The sequence below is a fragment of the Panthera leo genome, chromosome Y (genome assembly GCF_018350215.1).
Source record: "Panthera leo isolate Ple1 chromosome Y, P.leo_Ple1_pat1.1, whole genome shotgun sequence".
Taxonomy (NCBI): Eukaryota; Metazoa; Chordata; class Mammalia; order Carnivora; family Felidae; genus Panthera; species Panthera leo.
This window is the reverse complement of record NC_056697.1, coordinates 7,868,537-7,894,692: the sequence shown is the minus strand read 5'-3', so window position 1 is coordinate 7,894,692 and position 26,156 is coordinate 7,868,537. Positions and strand designations below refer to the sequence as shown.

Below are 26,156 nucleotides of genomic sequence, written 5' to 3'. Positions count from 1 at the left end.
TTAGATGGTTACAGTTTAAAACCTTCATACAATTAGAGTTTACATGGACGGTTACTTCTTACACATTCGGTAATTGTATTCCCTCTGTATTTGTCCTTGAACAGACTGAGAAATGGTTTCACTGCGGAAATTGTGTGTGCTGTCATAGCAGAGTATTTTTTGAAGTCAGCCTGTTCCTCCTCCTCTTTCCCATGCATAGTTGTTTGTAAAATATTAAAGTTATTTAACTTAATTTAAGTTATTAAATTTAAGACAACTATCAAAGTTGTCTTCAGATTTTTAAAATGAAACGTCCTACATACAAGAGGGAACAATTCAGAAAATAAAAAGGTACCTACCCGCAGGGTACAGAATGAGGCGTATCACTTAGTTTGAAGCACCTTTGCTTGCCCCCACTTACCTCAGCTACCGCTTCTCCCTGGCACAGTTATTCTTCTCTGTTAAAAAAAAAATTTTTTTTTAACGTTTATTTATTTTTGACAGAGAGAGAGAGAGAGACAGAGCATGAGCAGGGGAGGGGCAGAGAGAGAGGGAGACACAGAATCCCAAGCAGGCTCCAGGCTCTGAGCTGTCAGCACAGAGCCCGACGCGGGGCTCGAACTCACGGACCGCGAGATCATGACCTGAGCCGAAGTCAGACGCTCAACCGACTGAGCCACCCAGGCGCCCCATCCCTGGCACAGTTATTAAAGTATCCTTGTAAAACTCCCCAAGGAAAGAGCTATTTTTTTTTTTCACTTCTTTTTCTTGGCCCTAATCTTGATTAGCACCCAGAGTATCCTTGGTAAATCACCAGGAAACAGTCATTAAGTCACATTGGTCACTGGAAAAGGTGTGTGTCCCTGTGGATTATGTGCGTTTTAGGTAGTCTTAAACTTCCTTGAATACTTGTAGTTGGCTAGCAGAAAGCTTTTGAAGACATTCCGACCCTTTGTAGAATGTCTTAATTTGGAACCAGTGGCTAAGTTAGAGTACTTACACTTTCATTCAGTGGTGTTCTTACAGTGTCAGTGCCAAATAGCTGACCACTAGTAGTGTTAGTTATTAAGTGAAGCGATGTGGGGCAGGGAGGAGGCTGACCCCTTCTAATCAAGAATTTGAAAATAGTTTCACTGATTTCCTGGTGAGCCTGTATCTAATGTCCCCTTAAATCATAATCTGGATAGCTGAACATAATTTTTATGTAGAATTGACAGATTGGATTAATTTTATCCTTCTGGTACTTTTTTTTCCTCCATTCCTTTTGGACCATCAGGAAAAGAAGTGTTACTATTGATGCAAGCCTTAAACACTCTTTCAACTCCAGAGGAGAAGCTGGCAGCTCTCTGTAAGACATATGCTGATCTTGTGAGTATTAAGGGTGCAAAGCCCGTATAAAATATAACGAAAGGTGCATGTGCCTGATAAGCTTATGAGATGTGATTTTGATATGGTTTTAAATGTAAAGTTGTTTTTCATTACAAAATTGAGGGTAAGAATCTAATTCCTTGAGACTTAGGTTGATTGTATGGCCTCATTTTATGGTATGCTTAGATACAGCATTTTACTAGTCTCTGGGATGTGGAATAGCTTTCCTAAAACTCAGTCAGCTCTGGCATTCCTAGGTCAGCATTTCCCTCATACGTTTAGATGCCTGACAGTTGTGAGGATATGATTTTCTATATGTAGATTAAGCAATTGTAGAACCTGAAACACGGTTAGATTCAAAAGTGTTTAACCATTTGACTGAAGCTGAGTGTTGTGAAGTAGTGTAGTAAAACAGTACTATTTCTCAGGAAAATATTTCCTTAGCATCCACTATATGCCAGGCACTGTATTTTTATTTTTATTGTTATTTTTTTAATTTTCTATTTTTATTGCATCTTCCAAAGAAACTGACTTGTATAAAGAGTTTGTTCTGGTCTGTGGCCCATGTTATTTCAAGTAGCATTCACCTTGGGTATATGGAAACATTCTCAACAAGGAAACCCTGCCATCAGTTTAAAAGTGAAGAATGCAGGGGGGGGCGGGGGGGGCGGCGGTGCACCTGGGTGGCTCAGTCGGTTGGGCGTCTGACTTCAGCTCAGGTCATGATCTCACGGTCCGTGGGTTCGAGCCCCGCGTCGGGCTCTGTGCTGACAGCTCAGAGCCTGGAGTCTGCCTCGGGTTCTATGTCTCCCCCTCCCTCTGTCCCTCCCATGCTCGTGCTCTGTCTCTGTCTCTGTCTGTTTCTCACTAATACATACATGTTAAAAAAAAAAAAAAGTTAAAAAAAAGTGAAGAATGGGATAGGACATTTTGAAGAATCGTGGCAGGAATGTTTTAGAAGTGTTGGTTCCAAGGTAAATGCGGCAATTCTCGTGGGTTGTGAGGTGTCTATGTGAATTACCAGTGATGAATTTTGTCCATTCACATCTGTTTGAAAGCATCTGCTCTGTAGCATACACGTTACTCTTTTCTGAATAACTGACTCTAAGTATAGAGCTGGAACAGTTGTACTTACTACCGCTCCAAGTGGCACAAGTATACCCCACTTAGCAACCTGGCACCTTCTGAAAATTGTGGAGAAGCAGGAATGGCCTAGAGCGTCTCTGAATGGCCTACACACGGTCCAGATGCAAAGATGGCAGCAATCAGAGTTGTTGGGGATTGCCACGTCAGGAAAGGCAAGAGCTACACATCTGCTCTGGGAAACAGCCAGATGGAAGCTTCTGCTTCTGGTCCTACAGAACTGCATATATTTGCGTATTTTAAAATGTGTTACCTGGGGCTGTACTCCAATTAGTACAGATCTCAGTGCTCACTGAGATCCGCCTACATTGGGACCCCAACAGGTCTTGGCACACTGAACATGCGTGTTTATGAAGGGCAAAATAGGCCATTGACAATCCTGAAGGTTTGAGAGACAACCAAGACCTAGGGCATTGCTGAACTCCGCGGTTCCTCTTACCCAAGGCATCCCCTCAAAACTGGGAGGGGTGACTGCCTCAACTGTTGCATAGAAACAGACACAGGGAGTCCGGAAAAATGAAGAAAGAGTGGAGTGTGTTCCAACAGAAACACCAAGATACAACCTCGGGAAAACAAACAAACAAACAAACAAACAAACAAACAAACAAACAAAGCCTTAATGAAACAGAACAGGTAATTTCTCTGTTAAGTGTCCCAAGTGGTGGTCATGAAGGTGCTCACCAAACCTGAGAGAAGAATGGATGAGAACAGTGAGCGCTTTAACAAAGAGATCGAAAATACAAAAGAAAAGAAAAAAGAAAAAAAGCCAAAGAGAAGTGGTCGAGCAGTGGAATACAATTAACTGAACTGAAAAATACACCAGAGAGTTTCAACAGCAGACCAAGTGAGGTAGAAGAAAGGGTCGGTAAACTTTTTGGCAAAAGCAGTGGAGCTCACCATCAGAGAGCAAAGAGAAAATGGGAAAAAAGTGAAGATAGCTAAAGGGACTTACAGGACAACATCAAGTGGAGAACCAAGTGAGAAAGAGGAAGAAAATTTACTTAAAAAATAGCTGAAAACCCCCCCTAACCCGGGGAAGGAAACAGACCTTGAGATCCAGGAAGCACAGACCTTGAGATTCAGGAAGCACAGTTCCAAATATTATGAACCCAAAGACATCCACACTGAGACACACTGTACTTAAAACGTTAAAAGTTGAAGACAAAGATTATTATAAAGCAGCAAGGGAACAAAACCAAAACCAAAACCAAACCAACCCAATTTACATACAAGGGAACCCTGTTAGCCTATCAGCAGGTATTTCAGCAGAAACTGCAGGCCAGAGTCAGTGACATGATATACTCAAAGTTCTGAAAGGAAACAAACAGAACACTTGTGACTAACTAAGAATACCCACCAGGCTAACGCTGTTATTCAGAAGTGAAGGAGAGGTAAAGGATATCCTGGAGACGTGAAATCTAAAACTGTAAAAGGAAGTCCTTCAGACTGAAAAGAAAGGACACCAATCAGCAACACAACGTGGAAGTGTAAATCATACTGCTCACGGTGAAAGGCTATAAAGGCAGGAGCTTCATCACTTCAAACCTCGTTTGAAAGTTAAAAGGGAAAAGTGGTAAAACTAACCATAACTACAATAATCACGGAGAGAACACACACGATAGAAGGGTTTTTTTTTTGAATGTGCCATAACATCCCGAAACATGAGCAAAGAATTAAAATGTAGAGCTTTAGAATGCATCCTAACTTAAGCTGTTACAACACAAAATAGACACACACACACACACACACACACACACACACACACACACACGATGTCATGCGGGAGCCTCTTGGTAATCACAAGACAAAAATCTGTGGTAGATAACCAAAAGACGTTGAGAAAGGAATGTAAGCATACCACTTAAGAAACTCCTCAAACCCCAGAGAGCTGGACAAGAGGAAAAGAAACAGAGTAACTGCAAAACAGCCGGCAGCGAGTACAGACCTATCCATAACTACTCCAAGTGTAAAAGGACTAAATCGTGTAATCAAAAAAACATAGTGATTGAATGGACTTGGAAAACAACAGTCATCTATATGCTGCCTGTGAGAGAATGACTTACGATGGAAGGATGCACACAGACCACAAGTGAAGGTATGGGAAAAGACATCCCATGCTTATGAAAACCAGAACAAAGCTGGGGTACCTATGGTCACATCAGACAAAATAACCTGACAAATAAAAACTGTGTAAGAACAAAGAAGGGCATATCATAATGAAAAATCCGTCAGTCCAGCAGAGGACCTAACATGTTTATATATCTATGGACCCAACATAGGAGCGCCCACATAGAGAACACAAACATTAACAGACCTAAAGGGAGAAATAGATACGTATACAATGACAGTAGGGGGCTTTCATACCCTATTTACATCGATGGACCAATCATCCAGACAGAAAATCAGTAAGGGAATATTGACCTTAAACAACACAATAGAACAGGCAGACTTAAAAGCTATATACAGAACATTGCATCCCAAAGCAACAGAACACACCTTCTTTCAAGTGCTCAAGGAACTTTCTCCAGAATAGATCCCATTAGGCCACAGCCTTGCCAATATTTGTTGTTTTCTGTTTGTGTAATAAGAGCCATCGTAATGGTTGTGCGATGGTGTCTTACTCGGTGGTTTTGTTTGCTTTCTGTAATGATTAGTGATAGTGTGCATCTCTTATGTGCTTATTGGCGATGTGTTGGTCAGCTCTGGAGACATGTCTATTCAGGTCTTTTGCCCATCTTTAAATTGGGTTGTTATTTTGTTCTTGTGCTTTAGGAACTGCCTATAAGTTGTGGATGTTAATATCTTATGATACGTAATTTCACCATACTTTCTTCTGTTCTGTCACTTGCCTTTTCACTCCCTTAATGGTATTCTCTGATGCACAACATATTCAATTTTCATGAAGTCAAGCTATTTTTTTTTTCCCTTTCTGTGCTTTTGGCGTCAGTCCAAGAATCCCTGTCAACTACAATGGCATGAAGCATTTCCCCAAGTTTTCTTCTAAGACATTTACAGGTTTAGGTCTGACATGTAAATCGGGATCCATTTTTTTTTCCACCAAGAGACATTTGGGATATAGGTTTTAAGATTTTTCCAAATACTTGCCCCTTGGTTTTCTCTTTCTTTTCTTTTCTTCTCTTTGCTTGGCTTGGCTTGGCTTGGCTTGGCTTGGCTTTTCTTCTCTTTTCTCTTCTTTTTTTTTTTTTTCTTCTTTCATTTTTTTCTTTTCTCTCTCTCTCCCCTTCCTTCCTCCCTCCCTCCCTCCTCCCTCCCTCCCTCCTTCCTCCCTCCCTCCCTCCTCCCTCCCTCCCTCCTCCCTCCTTCCCTTCTTTCTTTCTTCCCTCCCTGCCTCCCTCCCTGCCTCCCTCCCTCCCTCCCTCCCTCCCTCCCTCCCTACCCCTGTCCCTCCCTCTGTCCCTCCCTCCCTCCCTCCCTCCCTCCCTCCCTTCCTTCCTTCCAGTCCTCCTCCGTTCCTTCTTTCCTTGCTTCCTTCTCTCTCCCTTCTTTCATTTCTGCCTTGCTTCCTTTTATCTTTGTTTCCATCTTTCTTCCCTTCCCTTCTCTCCCCTCCCCTCCCCTCCTGTCCCCTACCTCCGCCCTGTCCACTCCCCTCCCCTACCTTTCCTTCCCTTCTTTCTCCCATGGCTTCCCTTCTATCCTCCCTCCCTTCTTTCTCTCTCTTCTTTCTTTCCTTCCTCCCTCCCTCCCGTCTTCCCTCCCTCCCTCCCTCCCTCCCTCCCTCCCTCCCTCCCTGCCTCCCTCCTTTCCTTCTTTCTTTCTCAAAATTTGTGTGTGGTTGCAACATGGGATTCAGGTGTACAACATAGCGAATTTGACACATTTATACATCAGGTTATGCTCACCACAAGTGTGCCAGGATAGCTCCATCTATCCCATTACATCGCTATTACAACATCACTAGCTCCATCTGTCCCATTACATCGCTGTTACATCATTGACTGTGCTCCGAATACTGTGCCTTTGATTCTTGAGACTGACTCGTTCCGTAACTGGAGGCCTGTATCTCCCACTCCCTTCCACCCATTTTGTCCATTCTGCCGCTTCCTCCCCTCTGGCAACCATCAGTTTCTTCTCTGTGTATGGGTCTGATTCTGCATTTTCTTTGCTTATTTCATTGTTTTATTTTTGATTCCCCTTAGGAGTGAAATCATTTCTATTTGCCTTTCTCAGTCTGACTTCTTGTCAGTTAGCAGTACACCCTCCAGGTCCCACCATGTTGTTGCAGATGGCACGATCTCTTCCTTTTCTGTAATTTTGCATTGTGCAGGTGCATGTTTTTCTTATCCATTTGTCTTAGGTTGCTCTCATAAACAGTGTGGCCAGAAACATCGGGGGACATGTATCTTTTCGGATTAAGGTTTCATTTTCTTTCTTTGGAGGTAAATACCTCCAAAAGGTCGTGGAATTACCAACTCACATGGTAATCCTGTTTTTAATGTGTTTGAGGAAGCTCCATACTCTTTCCAAAGAGTATGACTGTACCAGTTTGGATTCCCACCAGCACTGCAAGAGTGTTCTTTTCCTCCATGTTCTTACCAACACATGTCGTTTCTTATGTTTTGGATTTTAGCCTTTGGGACACGTATCAGCCCCTAATCTCGTTGTGTTGATTTTCACTTCCTTGAAGATGAGTGAGTTTGAACATCTTCTCATGTGTCTGTTGGCCATCTGCGTGTGTTTTTACACGGGAAAAAAGAACATCTGAACAAGCACTCTGCCCGTTTTTGAATGCATAATTGCAGGGGGAGGGTTGGTGTTGAGTTGTGTCAGTTCTTAGCCCTTCTGATACCCTATGCCTTTTGGATGGAGCATTTAGTCCATTTGTATTCAAAATGATTGTCGAAAGATACGATTTTAGTGCCATCGTGTTAACGTGTAGAGTTGGTGTTTCAGGTGACCTGGTCCTTTGCCGTGTTTGTTGCTCAGGACTTTTATCTTCTTTTTTTAATCTCCCACTCAGGGGGTCCCCTTAACATTTTCTGCCTGGTAGTTTAGGGGTCACGAACTGCTTTGGTTTTTGTCTGTCTGGGAAAGTCTTTAACCCTCCTTCTATTCTGAGTGACAGCCTTGCTGGTGCTCGATAAAGAATTCCCGGTTGCACATTTTTCCCATTCGGCACCGTGAGTATTTCCTGTTCCTCTCCTCAGACCTGCCAGGTTTCTGAGGACAGGTCTGCTGCTAACTTCAAGCCTTGTAGGTTAAGGACCTTTTTCATCCCTAGCTGTTTTCAGAATTTGTTGTCTCTTTTTTTTTAACTTTTATTTAAAGTCAAGTTACAGAGAGGGTCACAATGGATTCAGGCGTACAATTTAGTGATCCATCACTTCTCTGTAACACCCAGGTGTACTCATCCCAACAAGTGTCCTCCTTCATGTCCATCACGCGTTTAGTCCATCCCCCGTGCTCCTCCCTCGAGTAATCCTTAGTTGCTTCTGTGTATTTAAGAGTCTCTTATGTGTCCCCCTTCTGTTTTTACCTTCTTTTTCCTTGCCTTCCACTACGTCCATCTGTTTTGTTTCTTGGATTCCACATATGAGTGAAGTTGTGTGGTATTCGTCTGTCTCTGACTGACTTATTTCGCTTAGCGTAATACACTCCACTTCCATCCACGTTGTTGGAAATGGCAGGATTTCATTCTTTCTGACTGCCAAGTAATATTCCACTGCGTAAATACACTACCTCTTCTTTATCCATTCATCAGTCAAAAGACTGCTGGGCTCTTTCCCTAGATGGGCAGTTGTTGAGAGTGCTGCTGCTATAAACATTTGGGTGCACCTGCGCCTTCGAAACAGCATTTTTCAGGGTAATGCTGGCCTCATGGAATGAATTTGGAAGTTTTCCTTCCGTTCCTACTTTTTGGAACCGCTTTGAAAGAAGAGGTATTAACCCTTCTTTAACTGTTTGGTAGAATTCCTCTGGGAAGCCATCCGGCCCTGGAATGTTTTTGTTGTGAGAGCTTTGACTACGATTCAGTTTCCTTACTGGTTATGGGTCTGTTCAAATTGTCTATATCTTCGGTTTCAGTTGTGGTAGTTTACATGCTTCTAGGAGTCTGTCCATTTTTTCCAGATTGCCCAGTTTGTTGGCATATCACTGCTCATAATATTCTCTTATCATTGTTTGTATTTCTGAAGTACTGATGGTCATCTCTCTTATTTTTATTCCTGATTTTATTTTTTGAGTCCTTTCCTTTTTATTTTTTATTGTTGTCTAGGGTTTATTAGTTTTGTTAGTTCTTTGAGGGAACCAGCTCCTAGTTTCGTTGATCTGTTCTACTGGTCCGTTGATCAGTCGATGTCATTGATTTCTGCTCTAATCTGTATCATTTGCCTTCTTCCTCTGGTTTTGGGCTTTATTCACCGTTCTTTTTTCCAGCGCCTTCGGGGCCAAGTTTTGATTGTGTGTTTGGGGACTTTCTTGCTTCTCGAGATACGCCTGATTTGCAAACCTCTTAGGTCTGCCTTTGCTGCCTCCCAAAGGCTTTGGACTGCCGTGTTTTCATTTTCATTGGCTTCCCTGTATTTCTTTATCGTTTCGTAAATTTCTTGGTTAACCCATTTGTTCTTTAGTAGGATATTCTTTAACCTCCATCTTTCTGAGGGCTGTCCAACTTGTTTCTTGTGGTTGATTACAAGTTTCATAGCCTTGTGGTCTGAAAGTATGGATGGCATGAGCTCGATCTTTTTTGCACATGTTGAGGGCTGACTTGAGACCCAGTGTGTGATCTATTCTGGAGAATGTTCCAGGTGCACTCAAGAAGAATGTGTATTCTTCTGCTTTAGGATGAAATGTTCTGAATATATCTGCTAAGTCCATCTGGTCCAGCCTGTCATTCAAAGCCATTGTATCCTTGCTGATTTTGTGTTTAGATGATCTGTCCATTGTTGTAGTGGGGTATTTAAGTCCCCTACAGTTATGGTATTAGTATCCATGATTTTCTTTGTTTGTTCTTAATTGGCTTACATGTTTGAGTGGTCCCACTTGGAGACGTAACTATTTACGATTGCTGGATCTTCTTGATGGATAGACCCCTTAATTATTTGGTCTGATTAGTTTGTCTGATACAGGTGTGGCCCCTCCAGCATTCTGTTGATGTCCAGTAGCACGATAGGTGGTTCTCTATCCCCTCATTGTCAATCTGCAAGTGTCTTTAGTCTAAAATGAGAGTTGTGTAGGCAGCATTTGGATGGACCTTGTTTTGAAATCCGTTCTGATGCCCTGGGTCTTTTGATTGGAGCATTGGGCCCATTTACCTTTAGAGTGGTTACCTTTACCTTTTGATTGGAGCATTGGGTCCATTACCTTTAGACATGAATTTAGTGCCATTGTGGAGGTGGTCTTTTTGGTGAAATTCTCTTGCCCTTTCTAGGTTTTGGTTGCTTTTGATCTGTTTTGTGGTTGGTTTGTTTGTTTGTTTGTTTGTGTGTTTGTTTTCTTTTACATTCTGTTCTGTTCTGTTCCGTTTTGTTTCTTTCTACACTCACAGAGTCCTCCTAGAGACTCCTTGCAGGGCCTGTTTAGTGGCCACAGATTGCTTTAGTTTTGGCTTGTCTGGAATACTCTATCCCTCCTTCCATTCTGAATGACAGCAGTTCTGGATAAAGCATTCTTGGTTGCGTGATTTTTCTGATTCAGCACGGTGAAAGTATCCTGCCTCTCCTTTATAGCTGGCCAAGTTCCTGTGGACAGATATGCTGTAAGCCTGGCCTGCTTCCTCGTGTAGGTGAAGAACTGTTTTTGTCATTGCTGTTTCCATTATTCTTTCCTTGTCTGTGTGTTTTGTGAATTTGACTATGATATGCCTTGGAGTTGGTTATTTTGCATTGAATCTAATGGGAGTTCTCTGTGCTCCTTGACTTTGATGTCTGTGTCCTTCCCCGGATTAGGAAAGTTGTCTGCTACAATTTGCTCACATAAACCTTCTGCCCCTTGTTTTCTCTATTCCTCCTCTTGAACTTCTAGGATATGAATGTCCTTCCTCTTTCACAAGTGGTTGAGTCACCTAAGTCTTGTATCGTGATCTTTTGCATTTGTTTCCTACCTCTTTTGCTGCTCCATTATTTTCCATAGTCTTACGGTCTATATCACTGAATTGCTGCTCTGCTTTCTCCATCCTTGCCGTCATGACAGCCATTCCTGATTGCATCTCGGTATAGGATTTTTCATTTTGGCCTGATTAGCTTTTAGTTCTTTTATCTCTGCAGAAAGTGTGCCTCTGGTGTCTTCTGTGCTGTTTGCAACCCCAGCTAGTAGTCTTATAATTGTGGTTTTGAATTCTAGTTCAGACATCTTACATGTATCTGTGTTGATTACGTCTTAGGTGTCATTTCTTCTCGTTTCATTTTGGGTGAATTCCTCCATCTTGTCATGTTGGAGGGAGAAATAAATTAATAACTTAAAGAGTTAAAAGTAAAATATTAAAAACAAAACAAAAATATCATTTAAAGGAAGCTAGATCCTAGGTATGCATCTGTCTGCATGTTAAGAGATGCTTGATATTAAAGGGACTAAAAGAGAAAGGAAACAGAGCTTAAAAAATGAACACATTAAAAAGAATTTAAATAGTAAAGTCGAATAAAACCGTTAAAGAAAACAAAATAAATTTTTTAAACTTGAAAAATTAAAAAAAAAAGTTGTTCCTTCTGAGTGCAAGAAAAAGGAACCAACATAACAAAAGAGAACAGAACACATCAGAAAAACAGAAGCAAAGAGAATGAACAGATGAAGAAGCGTACGGAATGAAATCCGAGTGGGGTTGCCTCCACTTTTCCCTAGAACTGAAATTTTGCAGTACGCTGTAGTCCACAGACTTGACAGGTGGAGGGATTTGTTCTGGTCTTCTGGGAGATGTGTCTGGAGGACACAGGTTGGTCAGGCTCCGGGCGGGGGTGGACTTTGTTTTCCGCTGGGTGGCGCTGCTTAGCTCACTAGCGTTGATGAGTGTGTGTGGGAGGGGGCGCACGCTAGAGAAGAAAATGACTTCACTCAGCTAGCTCTCCAGTCTCTGGAATGGGAATTTTGTACCCTCACGTGAGGAAGCACCCCTCCTTTGTCTCAGGCCTCTGTCCACTCCCTGCATCCACACTGTCTGTGTCCAGGCTGTCCGCCGGCCAGGCAGCACTTCCCTCCAGAGTTGGATCTCCGATGGGACTGTGTCTCAGAACCCCAGGCTTCAGAGATTCCCCCGGATTGGACACACGCCAGTTATCTGGGAGCAATGGGCAGGTGACGACTTGTCCCAGAAAACAGTTGTGCGCCAGCACACCCTCAAAGGTTCGGATCACAGCACGCAGCTGGGGCCAGGTTTCTCTGCACTCTGGCGTCTTTGTCTCAATGCCAGCAAATGAGGCAGCTCTCCTGGGCCTGTGGGGTCTTTTCCCGTGGGGAGGCCAGAGGCCATATGGCCTCTACCAGATTCTCTCCACGCAGGGAAATTGCTTCTCCCCATGTGGCACGTGGACCCCGCAGGCCACGCTGCCTGCTCCTGGGAGATTCTCCCTACTTTGTCACCAGAGCACCACCAGGCACTGAGCTCTGAAACGTCAGACTCGTGCTCCACTGTTAACACAATCCTGTGCTGTTGAAATGCTCTCCTTTCCCCCCATCAGTGGTGATAGGGAGCAGATTTCTTGTCCAGTCCTCTTTGAGTGTTTTCACCCTTTTCTCTCTCCCTCTCTCCAGCTACTTTCAGGGAGAGTTCTCTTCTTGCACGCTCCCGATGTCCCACACTCTCCCCCTTTTCTCTTTCCCTCTCTGCTCTCTCTCTCTGCCAAAATGGCTCCCTGCCCTCCATGGCTTTTCTCTACCCCGGTTTACTTCTTCGCACCACAGACCTGCCAAGTTCTGAGGCTCAAGGTGTGCAGATTGTTTCATTAATCCTCAGACCAATTTTCCCAGGTGTTTACAATGGTTTGATGCTGATCTGTCTGCATTTCAGGGATGAGACCAACTCAGGGTCTCCATGCTGCCCTGCCATCTTAACTCCTCTCTGCCAGAATGCTCTCTTTATCCCTATATTTTGCAAGTTTCCCTATGATACGTCATGGTGTTGACCTGCTTTTGTTGATTCTGAGGGGAGTTCTCTGTGCCTTTTGGACTTGAATGCCTGTTTCCTTCCCCAGTAAATAAGTAGTTGCCAGGCACGGATGGACAGGGTGGGGTGTCAGCGGGTCCTGCCTCCACTGGCAGTGGCAGTACTGCTCTCTGAAGTCCCACCCACCGTGTTGGTGCTGGAGGGGAAATGGCGCCACTGCAACCTCTCCTCCCTCCACTGGGGACTCTCACATCCCCCGCTGTGAGAACAGTGAGGCCCTCACAGAATAGTGAGGCCAGGCAGCACGGGGATCATGACCTGGGCCAGAATCAGAGTTGGTCGCTCCACGGACTAACTCACCCAGGCACACCCCTGTCTTGCTGATTTTAACACTTTTTCTCTGTCCCTATTTTTTTTGTATCTCTAATTACAGTACGTCTTGGAGTTGTCCTACTTTTGTTAATTTTGATGGGAGTTCTGTCGTGGACGCGCTGTCTTTTCCCTATCACTGAATGTGATGTTTTGTTTCCTCAAATAAATGTTCTCTCCTCCTTTTTCTCTCTTCTTCTGGGACTCCTAGTATATGAATGTTATTACATTTGATGGAGTCACTGAGTTCCCTAAATCTGTCACCACAATTCTTCTTTCTCTCTCTCCTCTGTCACCTTCTTTAGTTTCCATAACTCTATCTTCCGTATCACTTGTTCATCCGTCTGCTTCTTCCGGCCTTGTGGTCCTTCCATCTAGCCTGTTATGAAGCTGTTATTTTATTTTTTCATTTCTGAATGATTGTGTTATAACTGCTTTATCAAGGTGGCCTCCCTGATGTCCTCCTCCCTTCTACTAAAAGTTCTAAAAGAAATTGTTAATGTTTGTTTGTTTATTTATATATTTACTTACTTACTTACTTACTTATTTCCTTCTTTATTTGAGAGAGAGAGAGAGAGAGCATGATCAAGGGAGGGGCAGAGAGAGAGGGAGACACAGAGTCCAAAGCAGGCTCCACGCTCTGAGCTGTCAGCACAGAGCCCGACGTCGGGCTGGAACTCACAGAGCACGAGATCATCACGTGAGCCGAAGTTGGACGTTTGACCGACTGAGCCACCCAGGCGCCCCTGATGTCTTCCATTGTTCTCTCAAGTCCAGCCAGTATCCTTATGGTTGTTGCTTTAAATTCTCCACCAGGCATGTTACTTACATCTGCTGGGGTTCGATCTCTGGCTGTGACCTTATCTTGTTGTTTCTTTGGGGATGAATTCCTTCTCCTTGGCACTTTGTCTAGGTCTCTGTCTTCTTCTCTGTGTTAGAAAAGCCTGGTATGTTTCCTGTGCCCACAGTGCCCACGGTGCCCACACAGTGAGACTAAAGGCTTTATGAAGAACCAGTCATACAGTGTGCAGGACTTCATGCTTCAGGGAATGTCTGTGGTGTATGCTTGGTGTGCTCTGCTGCTCTGCTGTGGCTGCTCTATCCCTCAGGCCAGTCATCTGCAGATGCTCTCTTTACCTGCAGTGGACAGTGTTGGGTCCTTGGCCAGAGTGGGGTAAGTTTTTAAGCAGGCATGGTAAAAGAGACCTGATGCTAGTTCCACTAGAACTGAAGTCCTGCACAACTCAATGGTCGGTACACGTGGGGTGTGGGGGATGTGTGCTGGTCTTCTGGGGGAGGCGCCCCCTGCACTGGCTTCTATGCACAGAAGCGGTGCCAGCAGAGTGCAGGGGGGCAGGACTCGGTGTTAGCAGGTCAGGCATCCACTGTGTGGGCACTGTGCTATTTACTGAAGTGGCTTATGGTGGGGGCGGGGGGACAGAAATGGGACCTAGCCAGGTCCCTTGTTTCTGGAGAGAGGAGTTCATGCTTATGCTCTCAGGGAAGTCCCCCCGAAGAAGAGTGAATACTTTCCCCTCATGTGTCTAGGTGTCTTTCAGATTGCTGTTTTCTGTCTATTCCGCGTTACTTGCCGGCCCAGAGGAGCACAGTGCATTTGGGGTTTACCCCAGCCAGCTCTGCTGACTTCTAAACTTCCAAACTTCAGGGTCCTGGTGTTGGGGAGATTGGCACCGGTCCTCTGGGAAAGGTTCTCGCTGTGCTGCGACAGATGCAGGTTTGGTACAGAAGGGCAGTCACACCAGAGCACAAGGGTGTGGGATTTGGAGCAAGCCTGCTGTGCAGTGTTGTGGTTAGCTGCCCTGAGGATGTGTCTCTGCACCTCCGCTCAGGAGCAGAGGAAATGGTGCCCACCAGCTCCTCTGTCTCCACAGAGGCAATGCCACGCCTCACAGATGTGTTCCAAAACAAACCAGCAGTCTCTCCCTGCCCACTGAGGTGATCCTTAGAACATGCCATCTGCCCAGAAGTTGTTTGCCTGTCTTCTCTCCAGGAGTAGGGCACCGTCCTCAGATCTCCATCCCAGCTATCCTGGGGACCTGTGAAACTCCAGGCTTTGAACCCCACTGTTTACAAAAGCTCACAAAATTCACCCCCTCTCGTTGTGGAGTGAGTGCCTTTGGGGAAATGTTCCTGTGTCTTCCCCTGAGTGTGCCTCTTTCTCACCCTTCTTTGTGACTAGGGTTCTCTGCACTCTGCAGCACCTGCAGTCTGTTTCCCTCCCGAACCATGTCTCTGCACTTCTTACCTTTCTTCGTGTGGCCTCTTGTCTCTCTCTACTTGTGGAGTTTGTTTCTGTCAGTCCTCAGGTCATTTTCGTGGGTACTCAGAATGATTTGATGGTTATCTAGCTGTGTTCGAGGGACAAAGCAAGCCTAGGGTCCTCCTACCACACCTCCGTCTTAGCTCCTCTAGGGTGGGTTTTTTTTTTTCCCTTTTCTTTTCTGTTTGAGTGAACTTCCATAACATTGTTGGGGAGGAAGGAATTCCATGTCCCCTTCAAGATCCTTCTAGCTGGACTGTGAATCAGATTGATACGAGGAGAGTAACAGGAAAAAACATCAAATTCAATTTCATATACATGGGGACTCCACACCAACACAAAATTGAAAGACTGGATATATGTGACATACATCATTCTGCACTAAGGAGAAGCAGGTAGGAGTCTGGGCTTTCAAAGGGAAGGTGTGCAAATCACAGGAAAAAGATAGAGAGTAGATAAAGTGTTTGCAGACAATGGGGCATAGGAATTTTCACAAAAAGGCTTTGCTGAATTCCTCCTTGTTTTACCTGCTTCAATCCCTGTCTTCCACCCCTCGTTCTTATCATAATGTAGTTATCTGTGCAGATTGCTCCTTCCAGGAGCAGCTCCTCCATCTAAGTTGTCTTGAGTCAGCTGAGGGAGACAAGAGGGTCAAAAACTTTTGCTGAGTTGGGACGCCTGGGTGGCTCAGTTGCTTAAGCCACTGACTTCAGCTCGGGTCACGATCTCACAGTTGTGAGCCTGAACCCCACGTCAAGCTCTGCGTTGACAGCTCAGAGCCTGGAGCCTGCTTTGGATTCTGTGTCTGCCTCTCTCTGCCCCTCGCGAGCTCGTGCCTCTCTCTCAATCAATCTCTCTCTCTCTCTCTCTCTCTCTCTCTCTCTAAAGAAAAAAAACATTTAAAAAAAATTTAAAAAAAAACAACAACAAACTTTTGCTGAGTCTATTCGGTTGTGACTGTTTTTAACTGGAAATAATCTTTGTGCCAAAGTGGCCCATCTCGGGGCATCCTGCCATTGGCCTCTACAGGAGTTTTCTATATGGTGAGTAAACTTAAGTGCCTTGTATGCAAAGTGTATGTGATATGGCTTATCATTTGTTTTCACATGACTGTCCCAATATTTCAATACAATAAGAAAAGACAAAAGAAAACTGAGAAAGTGAAGAGAAGAAAGAAAAAAAAAGCCTGACCCAAAACGAGAAAAATAAATGAAAAATAAACAAGAGACTATGAACCTGAGTTTAAATGAAAAAAGTAAAATAAAATAAATAAGGAAGCCTGGTCTTATTTCCACCAGAACTGTGGGTGTCATTTGGACACTTGATTTTCAGTACACTTGGTGCTTGTGGGGTGCTGTCGGTGCTGGTCTTCTGGGAGACCAGCCTGCTGCCTCGCTCAGCATCAGTCTTGCCTCTCAGTTGACAGGCAGGGAGCAGCAGGTCCCTCATCCACTGGGGGCTGCTGTGCTGCTCTCTAAAGTCTGACCCTGTTTGTGTTCTGGCAGGCAATGGCACCACTCTAATCTCTTGCCTCATGGACAGGGGATCTTCCACTCCCGGCTCTTCAAATAGTCCTAACAGAAGAGCGAAGGCAGTGTGTTCACAGTGTGCCACAACTCTTCTGTGTTGTTGTTGTTGTTTTTGTTTTTTTTTTTTTGGGGGGGGGGTGGCTGGGATTCAGAACCCAAAGCCTTAATGGACCTGGTCTCACATGGATCCCCACTCCCTCCTGTAGATTAGAGCCTCTCCACACTGTCTGAAATCCTGCCCCTGATAATCAGTCCCCCGCCTGCACAGTGTGCGGAATCTATGGTGTAGCATTGCTAAAAGCGGCAAAAGCTATATTCCCTCTGGATGCACCTCTGTCCCCTGCTGATGGACGGCTTTGTGCTGGGGCTTGGCAGGGTCTTTGGTCCTTGAGATAGTAATATACCCTGTTGCAAAAGTACTCCAGGAAGAGGAATGTTCTCTCCCAATGCACCCCGGGTATCTCTATACCATGCTATGTACCCTGGGACCATTTCTCTCTTCCCCAGGAAGCCACAGCTCTGCTCCTGAGAAAGTCACACACTTCCAAAACCTGAGTTTGAGTTCCAAATGCTGTTTGAAAACAAAACAAAACAAACAGCAAACAAACAAACACCTGTGGCCCTTTTTGTGTATTTTTTGCCCCCAGTCCCATGGTCAGAGAGGGTTTCCTCTTTTGCGAACTCAGCGCCCCTCTTTTTCTCTTCGTTTCGTCTCTCTGTGGAAAGGGTTCCCTCCCTCCATGGCATCACCATTTCTCTGTCACCCAGTTCACTTCCATGCACCTCGCACCTCCCATGTTGTCTCCCTCTGACTCTGGAGATGGTTCTGCCACTCCACACACACATTGCAGATCGATTTCCTGGGTGTTCCTGGGAGTCGACCTCAGGAGAGCTGTGTTCGCCCAAGTCGTATCAGTTCTTTATATATTTCAGGTATTAACCCGTTATCAGATCTGTCACTTGCCCACATCTTCTCCCATCCAGTAGATTGTCTCCTGTTCCTTCGCTGTGCAGAAGCTTGTATTTTGTCATTATCTCAATAGTTTGTTTTGCTTATGTTTTCCTTGCCTCAGGAGACATCGAGGCAGTGTTGCTATGGTAGATGTCAGAGACATTTCTGCCTGGGTCCTGTTGTTAGGAGTGTTATGGTTTCAGGTCTCACACATACTCAGTCCAATTTCAATTGATTTTTGTGTATGGTGAAGAAAGTGGTCCAGGTTCATCCTTCTGCACGTTGCTGTGCAGATTTCCCAGAGCCATTTGTTTTTCTTTTTCCCCCTGAATATTCTTTCCTGCTTAGTGGAAGATTAGTTGGCCGTATAGTTGTGGGTCTATTTCTGGGGTTTCTGTTCTGCCTTATTCATCTGTGCGTGTGCGTGTGCGTGTGCGTGCGTGCGTGCCTGTGTGTGTGTTTTGAGCCAGTACCAAATATTTTAAATACTTCAGCTTTGTACTATATCCTGAAATCTGGTATTGGGATGCCTCCTGTTTCTACATCAATATTTATTAGGATTTTTTTTTTTTTTTTTTTTTTTTTTGTCTATTCAGGGTCTTTGGGGGTTTCCTACCAATTTTGGTATTATTTGTTTTAGTTCTGTGAGGGCTACTGTTGGTAGTCTGATGGGATTGCATTCAATGTGTAGATTGTTTTGGGCAATATGGGCATTTTAGCATGAATGTCTTCCAATCCATGAATATGGAATGTCTTTGGGAATGTCTTTCCATTTAGTTTGGGTCATCGTCAATTTATTACATCAGTGTTTGACAGTGTTTCAAGTAGAGATGTTTTACCCTGCATGGTTAAGTTTATTCACAGCGTTATTTACGTAGTTATTTTTTGGGTAAGATTGTAAATGGTGTTACTTCCTTAATTTCTCTTTCTGCTACTTCGTGTTACTGTAAAGACTCACTTCTGGTATCTGCGTATTAATTTTGTATCCTGCCACTTTCCCTAATTAGTTTATTACTTATACTATTTACTTATTTATTTTTTTGGTCGAGTCTCTAGGATTTTCTATGTATAGGACCTGTCATCTGCAAATAGTGACAGTTTAATTTCTTCTTTTCCCGTGTGGATGCCTCTCATTTCTTTTTCTTGTCTGATTTCTGTGGCTAGGCGTTACAGTAATCATTGATAAGTGGTGAGAGGGGACATCCTTGTCTTCTTCCTGAGGTTACCTGAACTTTCAGCTATTCTGAGTTAATTATTGCGTATGGTGTTCAATGTCCAGCTTCATTCTTGTTTTCGTTTCTTCTTCTTCTTCTTTTTTGTTTAATGTGGCTATTGTTTCCTCAGCATCTTTTGTTGCAGGGGCAGATTTTTGCCCTCCGAATGGCTCGGCACCCTTTGTGGAAAATCATCTGAAAATGTGTTTGAGAAATTATTTCTGTGCTCTTACTTTCATTAATCTTCATGTTTGTCTTCATCCCAACACCACATCATTTTGATTATTGTAGCCTTGTTTTAAGTTTTAAAGTCAGGAGATGTGAGTCATTCAACTGTTTTCTTGTTTTGTTTTGTTTGTTTTGTTTTGTTGTTTCAGTATTTGGCTCTTCTAGTCCGTTGAGATTCCATATCATTTTAGAATGGATCTTTGCACTTTTGTAAAAGAGACACCCCTGGTAATTTGATAGGGACGCATTGAATCTGTAGATCACTTTGGTAATACTGCCTCCTTAACAATGTCCTGATGTTAGTATAGCCATCCCATTTGTCTTTTGGTACGTTTTGTATGGAATATCCTCTTCTACCTGTTTTTCTCTACCTGTTTGTATTTTGGACCTAAGGTGAATCTCTTGCAGGCAGTATGTAGAAGGACCATGTGTTGATCTGCTCATTGAGTTACTTACTAGCATTTTTTTTTATTGAGATATAAGTGTTATAACTTGTACAACCTAATGATTAGATACCTGTACACAATGGAAAGTGATCATAATAAATCTAGTTAACATCCATCAACACACATAGTCACAAATTTTATTTGTCTTCTGATGGGAACTTTTAAGATCTTCTGCCTTGTCAGCTGGCAAAGATACGGTACGCTATTTGTCATTACCTGTAGTCAAGATACAGTACATTACATCCTCTGGAGTTATTTATGGAATAAGTGGAAGTTTGCACCGTTTGACCACAGTCACCCATTCTTGGCTCCCCCAACCCTGATTCTGGCCACCACCAGAATTTGTGTTGTTTTTGTTTTAGGACCCACGTGTAGATCAGATCACATAGCATTTGTCTTTCTCTGTCTGACTTGTTTCAGTTAGCGTAATGTCCTCAAGTTCCATGCATGTTGTTGCCAACAGCAGCATTCCCTTACATTTTTATATCTGAATAATATGCCTGCCCTCTCTCATTGGGGGTGTGTGTGTGTGTGTGTGTGTGTGTGTGTGTGTGTGTGTGACTTTTTTATCCATTCATGAATTAGTGGACGCTTAGTGTTTCCCTTTGTTAGCTACTGTAAATAATGCTTTAGGGTACATATATTCTTTAGTTTGAATGTTCATCTCCTTCCCAAAAGACTTACAAGTGGAATATGGAAGTTCTACTACCTTTCATTTTCTGAGAAACCTCGAAAGTAATCACCATAGTGGTTCTCTGGTTCTGTGTGTATTTTAGGCTTGTACTGTTTCTGTTCTTGTTCCACTGGAATTTGGATGGGGATCTCATGACTTGGTAGATTGCCTTGACTAGGATGCACATCCTAAAAATGTTCATTCTTGGGGCACCGGGGTGGCTCAGTCGGTTAAGCATCTGACTGCAGCTCAGGTCGTGATCTCGCGGTGTGTATGAGTTTGAGCCCCATGTCCAGCTCTGTGCTGACAGCTCGGAGCCTGGAGCCTGCTTCAGAATCTGCGCCTCCCTCTCCCTCTGCCCCTCCCCTGCTCGCGCCCTGTCTCTCTCCCTCTCACACACAAAAATAAATAAACATAATTTTTTAAAATGTTGATTCTTCTACCCTCATGAGCATGGAATCTCTTTCCATTTATTTGTATCTTATTCATTTTTTTTTCCATTGGTGTCTTATAGTTTTCAGTGCAGGTCTTTCATCTCTGTGTTTAAATTTATTCTGAGATATTTTATTATTTTTAGTGTAACTGTAAAAGGGGTTGTTTTCCCAATTCCTCCTTGGATAGAAAGAAACACAGCTGATTTTGGTATACTAATTTCACAGTTTGTAACTTTACTGATTCAGGTATTAGTGCTAGAAGTTTGTTGGTGGACTCATTAGGCTTCTCTATACATATGATATAATGTCATCTATAATTAGGGATCCTTACTTTTTCCTTTCCAATTTGGATTATTTTATTATTATTTGTTTTCTTGTCTAATTGCTTGTCCAGGATTTCTGATAGTCTATAGAGTTAAAAGTGGTGAGAGTGGGCATCCTTGTCTTTTTCCAGATCTTAGAGGAATAGCTGTCAGCTTTCCACCTTGGGCTATGATGTTAGGTGTGGGCTTGTCATATATGGTCTTCATTGCAGTGAGGTGTCTTTCCTGCAAACCACTTTGTCAACAGTGTTTATCTCATAAATGGATGTTGATGTTTCTGCATTTATTGTGATGATCACACGATTTTTATCCTTTATTTTATTATCGTAGTGTAGCTTTGATTTGTGAATGTCAAACCATCCTTGTATTCTTGGAATAAATCCCACTTGATCATAGTATATGTTTCGTTGATTGTATCGTTGAATTTGGTTTGTTAATATTTTGTTGAGGAGTTTTGCATCTCTGTTGCTCAGGGATATTGGCATGTGATTTCCTTCCCTGTTGTGTCCTTGTCTAGTTTTGCTGTCACAGTAAGACTTTGCCTCATGAAAATGAGATTGGAAATGTTCCCTCATCAGTTTTTTTTTTTTTTTTGAAAGAGATTGAGGTATATAGTGTTAATTTTCTAAAATTTGGATTGAATTCAACGTTGAAGCCATGGGTCCTAGAGTTTAGTTTGTGGAGAAATTGTTAATAACCGAGTCAGTCTTATTATTTGAAATTTGTGTTTTCATATTTTCTGTTCCTTTGTCATTGTGCTCTTGGGTTATCTTTTCTAGGAATTTATCCATTTCTTCTAGGTTGACCTATTCTTTTGCTCTACAATTGTGCATGATAGTCTCATAATCCTTTGTATTCTGTGGTATGTGTTGTAATGTCTCCTTCGTTTCTGATTTTTTTTGAGTTCTGTAGTGTACTTGGTTAGTGTAGCTAAATTTGCCGTTTGTTTTTAAGAACATTAGCTGTCCCTAATCTTTTCTACTGCCTTTGTAGTCGCTATTCCTTTTAGTCCACTCTGATCTGCGTTATTTCCTTCCTTCTACTAACTTTGGGCTTTGTTTATTCCTTTTTCCCCTAGTTCCTTGAGGTATAAAGTAGGTGGTTCACTTGGGCTCTGTGTCTTGATATAGGTATTTATTACTATGAACTTCCCTAGTAGGAATGTTTTTGCTGCATCAAATTTTGGTATGTTGTTTATCCACTTTAATTTGTCAGAAGGTTTTTTTTTTTATTTCTTTAGATTTCTTTGTTTATTTCTTTAGATTTCCATTGGTTTTTCACTTTGTGATGTTTAATCTCCACACATTTGTGAATTCGGTTTTCCTCTCTCATTACTTTGTAAATACATTGTGCCGCTTCCCTCTAGCCTACACACAGTTTCTGCTGAAATGTCTGCTGATTGTTTTATGGGGATTCCCTTGTACATACCGGGTGTTTTTGTTTGTTTGTTTGTTTGTTTGTTTGTTTTTTCACTTGTTGCTTTTAGACGCTCTCCTTGTCTTTAATTTGAAAGTTTATTTATGTTTATCGTATGGGTCTCTTTGAATTGTTACTTGGAACACTGCCGGCTTTCTGTATCTGGATGTCTATATCCTTCCCCAGGTTTGGGAAGTTTGGAGCTGCTGTTTCTTCGATATGTTTTCTGCCCCTTTCTCAATATCTTCTCCTCTGGGACCTTTATTATGTGAATGTTGGTGAGCTTGGTGTGCCTTAAAGCAGTTTCTAATTCTGTTTTCTTTTTGCTTCTCTGATTGGGTGAGTTCCACTGCCTTGTCTTCCACTTCACTGATTCCTTTTTGTGCTTCATCTAATCTGCTGCTCAAGCCTCTCTTGCATATATTGCAGTTCAGTTCGTGTATATCCTTCTATGACTTCTATTTGAATATTAATTTGTATTTTCTATTACTTTATTATAATTCACAGTTTGTTCATCTGTTCTTCTCCCAGGCTTGGTGAGCGTCTTTAGGACTGTTAATTTGAACTGCCTTTTATCAGGTAAATCACTTACCTCTGTGTCAGTAGGGTTTTCATCTGAGGTTTTGTCTTATTCTTAACATTGGAACATAGTCCTCCATTTTGTTATTTTGCTTGAATTTCTGCCCTTGTTTCTATGTATTAGATGAAACAGCCATCCATCTCAGTCCCAAAGCAGTGGCCTTGTGTAGGAGATAAACCTTGCCTTAGCTCTTGATTTTATCTGAAACTGCTGTGACTGTTCACACAACCTACTTTATTTTTAGTGGCTCTCAGAAGCTGAGGGTGTGTCAGTTTCCCAAAGGGAACAGTCCATCGCTGAGATTCAGGCTGATTGTAAGCCAGATGCTACAAAGGCAGCAGCTTTCAAAGTATGCAAATAACACTCTTTCAGAGGAAGGCTAAGGGATAAACCTTCAGAACGGTCTCTGTGCACTAATCCCTTGGGTGATAGACAGTTAAGAACTGTTTATTCATCTGTTACTGTGTTGTGAACCTGTGAACACAAACTTGGCTGGCCACAAGAGTCAAGCATTCCAGGGATGTGTCATCTTGGCAATCAGTGGTGCTAGACATATACAAAGTCTCCTTCCTTGAAGACGCTGATCTCCTGGGACGTGGTAGACGTAGAGTGTGAAGATGGTGCCTCCTCTTCCTGCCTTGTATAGAGGATTTGTAGTTGGCTCCTAGATGTATGCTTTAATTTAGAAGCCTGCCTTTTGAAGATACGCTAATAGGCCTCTTCCACAGAAAGACTGGGTTACATTTCAGTCTGCCATTTCTTCACTGTGCTTGGTGTGTGTTGGCTCAGCCCACATGGATGGTTCTCCACTTGTAACAGTCCTGTGGGATCTATGAGTATAGTCCCCACTGGCCACTAGAGCCAGGCAATGAAGGGGTGTCCTCCCTCCCCCGGGCAATAGTCACAACAAACCAAAGTATAAGAAGTGAAAACAGGAGGAGCATATATGTTTACACACTCCCCTCTAGGAGATAGCAGCACTCAAGAATGTGGTCACCACCCCCTCAGCTCTTGTGGATCTGTGAATGTCTTCATTTCTCCGTCAGTTTTGAAGGACAGTTTTGTCAGATACAGGAGGGACTGTCTCCCTCCAACACATCAGCACTTTGAAGGCCACTGACTTCTGGCTTCTGCTGAGAAATTAGCTGATAATCTTATGGAGATTCCTTCATAGGTGATGAGTCACTCTCCCTCTTGCTGCTTTCAAGATTTTCTCTTTGTCATTGGCACTGGGCAGTTTTTATTATAATGTGCCTCAGTGTGGGTGTCTGTTTATCCTTCCTGGTGTTCAGCCAGCTTTTTGGTATTCATATGTTGCATCAAATTTGGGGAAGTTTGTGCCATTATTTTTTCCAATAATTTTTCTGCCCATCCCTCTTCTTTGATTCCCACGGTGCATATGTTGCTCCACTTGGTGGTGTCCCAAAGGTCCTTTATGCTCTTAGGTTTTTCCTCATTTTTTTTTTTTTTTTCATTCCCTGGAGTTGAGAATTTACATTGACGTATCTTCTAGTTTACTGATTTCTTTCTTTTGTCTGGTCATATCTGATTTTAAATCTTTGTAGTGAATTGCTCACTTCAGTTTTGTATTTTTCAATTCCATATTTTTATTTTAGTTCCTCTTTATGGTCCCTCGTTATGGACTTTTTTTCCTTTTAATTCCTACATTGTTTTCCTGACTTTATCCTCATCATCCATTAGCTCTTTGGGCAGTGTAAAGAGCTAAAGGTGTTGTTTTAATGTGTTTGGTATTTCTATCATCTGATCTTCGTCTGGGACAGTTTCTGTTGACTTACGTTTTTCCTTTGAATTGGCCATACTGTCCTACTTCTTTGTACGCCTTATGATTTGTTGCTGTTGCTGTTGTTGTTGTTGTTGTTGCTGCTGCTGCTGCTGCTGTTGTTGAAAACTAGATATTTAAATATTATGACATGGTAACTTGAATATTAGATTCTCTCTATTTTGCCTAGGTTTTGCTCTTTGCCTTTCCTTGTTTGGCTAGTGTTGTACAAGGTCTGTCAGAGATTAGAATGAAATGCAAACTTAAGGTCTTCCCTGGTTGTCTTTCATTCTAGGCTTGCATGGGTGACTTTCTAAATTTCCACAGATATATGGTTGTTTTTGAATGTCATAGTACTTCAGTGTATGCCTTCCCCTCCAAAGAAGAAAAGAGGATAAGTGAAATGAGGGAAATAATAATTAAGTAGGGTCTGTTTCCCTACACACCCTGCGTGCCACTTCATATGGTGGGAGGCATCTGCAATGATGGTGGCCACCACTCTGTGTGCACCTTTGTGATCAGATGTGTCAGTCGCAGTCAAACACATATCTTTGATATTTTTGAAAGACTGAGACCTTACTGCTTACCTGGCTCCTGTAAGCCACTGCAGGAACATGTGATAGTATAGTCACCTGCCACAGGAGCATGGGAGTGGAGTGAAGAGTGAATATCTGCTCCTGCACTGTTGGCTTAAATTAACCAAAATTAACCACTGTTTACTGGCTCAGCATGCCCTTGGAGGGTGCAGGACTTTGAATAGATTCCAGAGTTCCAAAATAATGAAGTTGTAGGAGTGGAACAGCTTTCTCTGATGTCACTTCAGTCTCTTGTTCCGTGACCCTTGTCCTTGATTACCTATCTCATCTCTGTACCCCCTTGGCCACCCTCTGCTTTGGCTACCTTATGTAGCCATAAGAGGACATCAAAAGCCACAAGTACAGATACTCCATTCAGATTCTGAGTATCACCAGTCCAGAAAATACTTTTTGAAGGATTCCCACTATATTTGTTCTCTCTGTAACCATTGCAGCAAGCAGTACATTGAGCTTCTACTTTCACCTTGCCTGTACTACCTTCAGTCTTTGTGTTTGTTTTTTCCCTTAGATTTCATATGCCATAAAAATCAGTCTTTCTGGAAATATACTTTGTCCATCCATTTCACCTGCCAGACAGAAACCCACTCAAGGTGTCCAAAAATACAGCCAGGCAGATGAAATCACAACTAGGTCTTCATGGTCATTTTAATACCTCTCTGTCTACAATCACTACACTATTATAAAAACTCCACATATTAGACACTTTTTTCCATTGACTGTATAAACCCTCAACTTCTTTCTACCTGCCCTCCTTCTCCACAGGAGTTGCAAATAATTTTCTTGCACTATGC

At 42.8% G+C, this 26,156-nt stretch overlaps 1 protein-coding gene across 2 annotated transcripts in view; it reads left to right on the top strand.

Moving 5' to 3' along the window:
• LOC122212653 (gamma-taxilin-like) overlaps window positions 1–26,156 on the top strand; it is a 38,222-nt gene that overhangs the window by 1,221 nt on the left and 10,845 nt on the right. For both annotated transcript variants that reach the window (XM_042926593.1, XM_042926594.1), the window contains exon 2: window positions 1,256–1,347. In XM_042926593.1, the coding sequence (XP_042782527.1) occupies window positions 1,256–1,347 (92 nt within the window). The remainder of the gene's footprint in view (window positions 1–1,255; window positions 1,348–26,156) is intronic.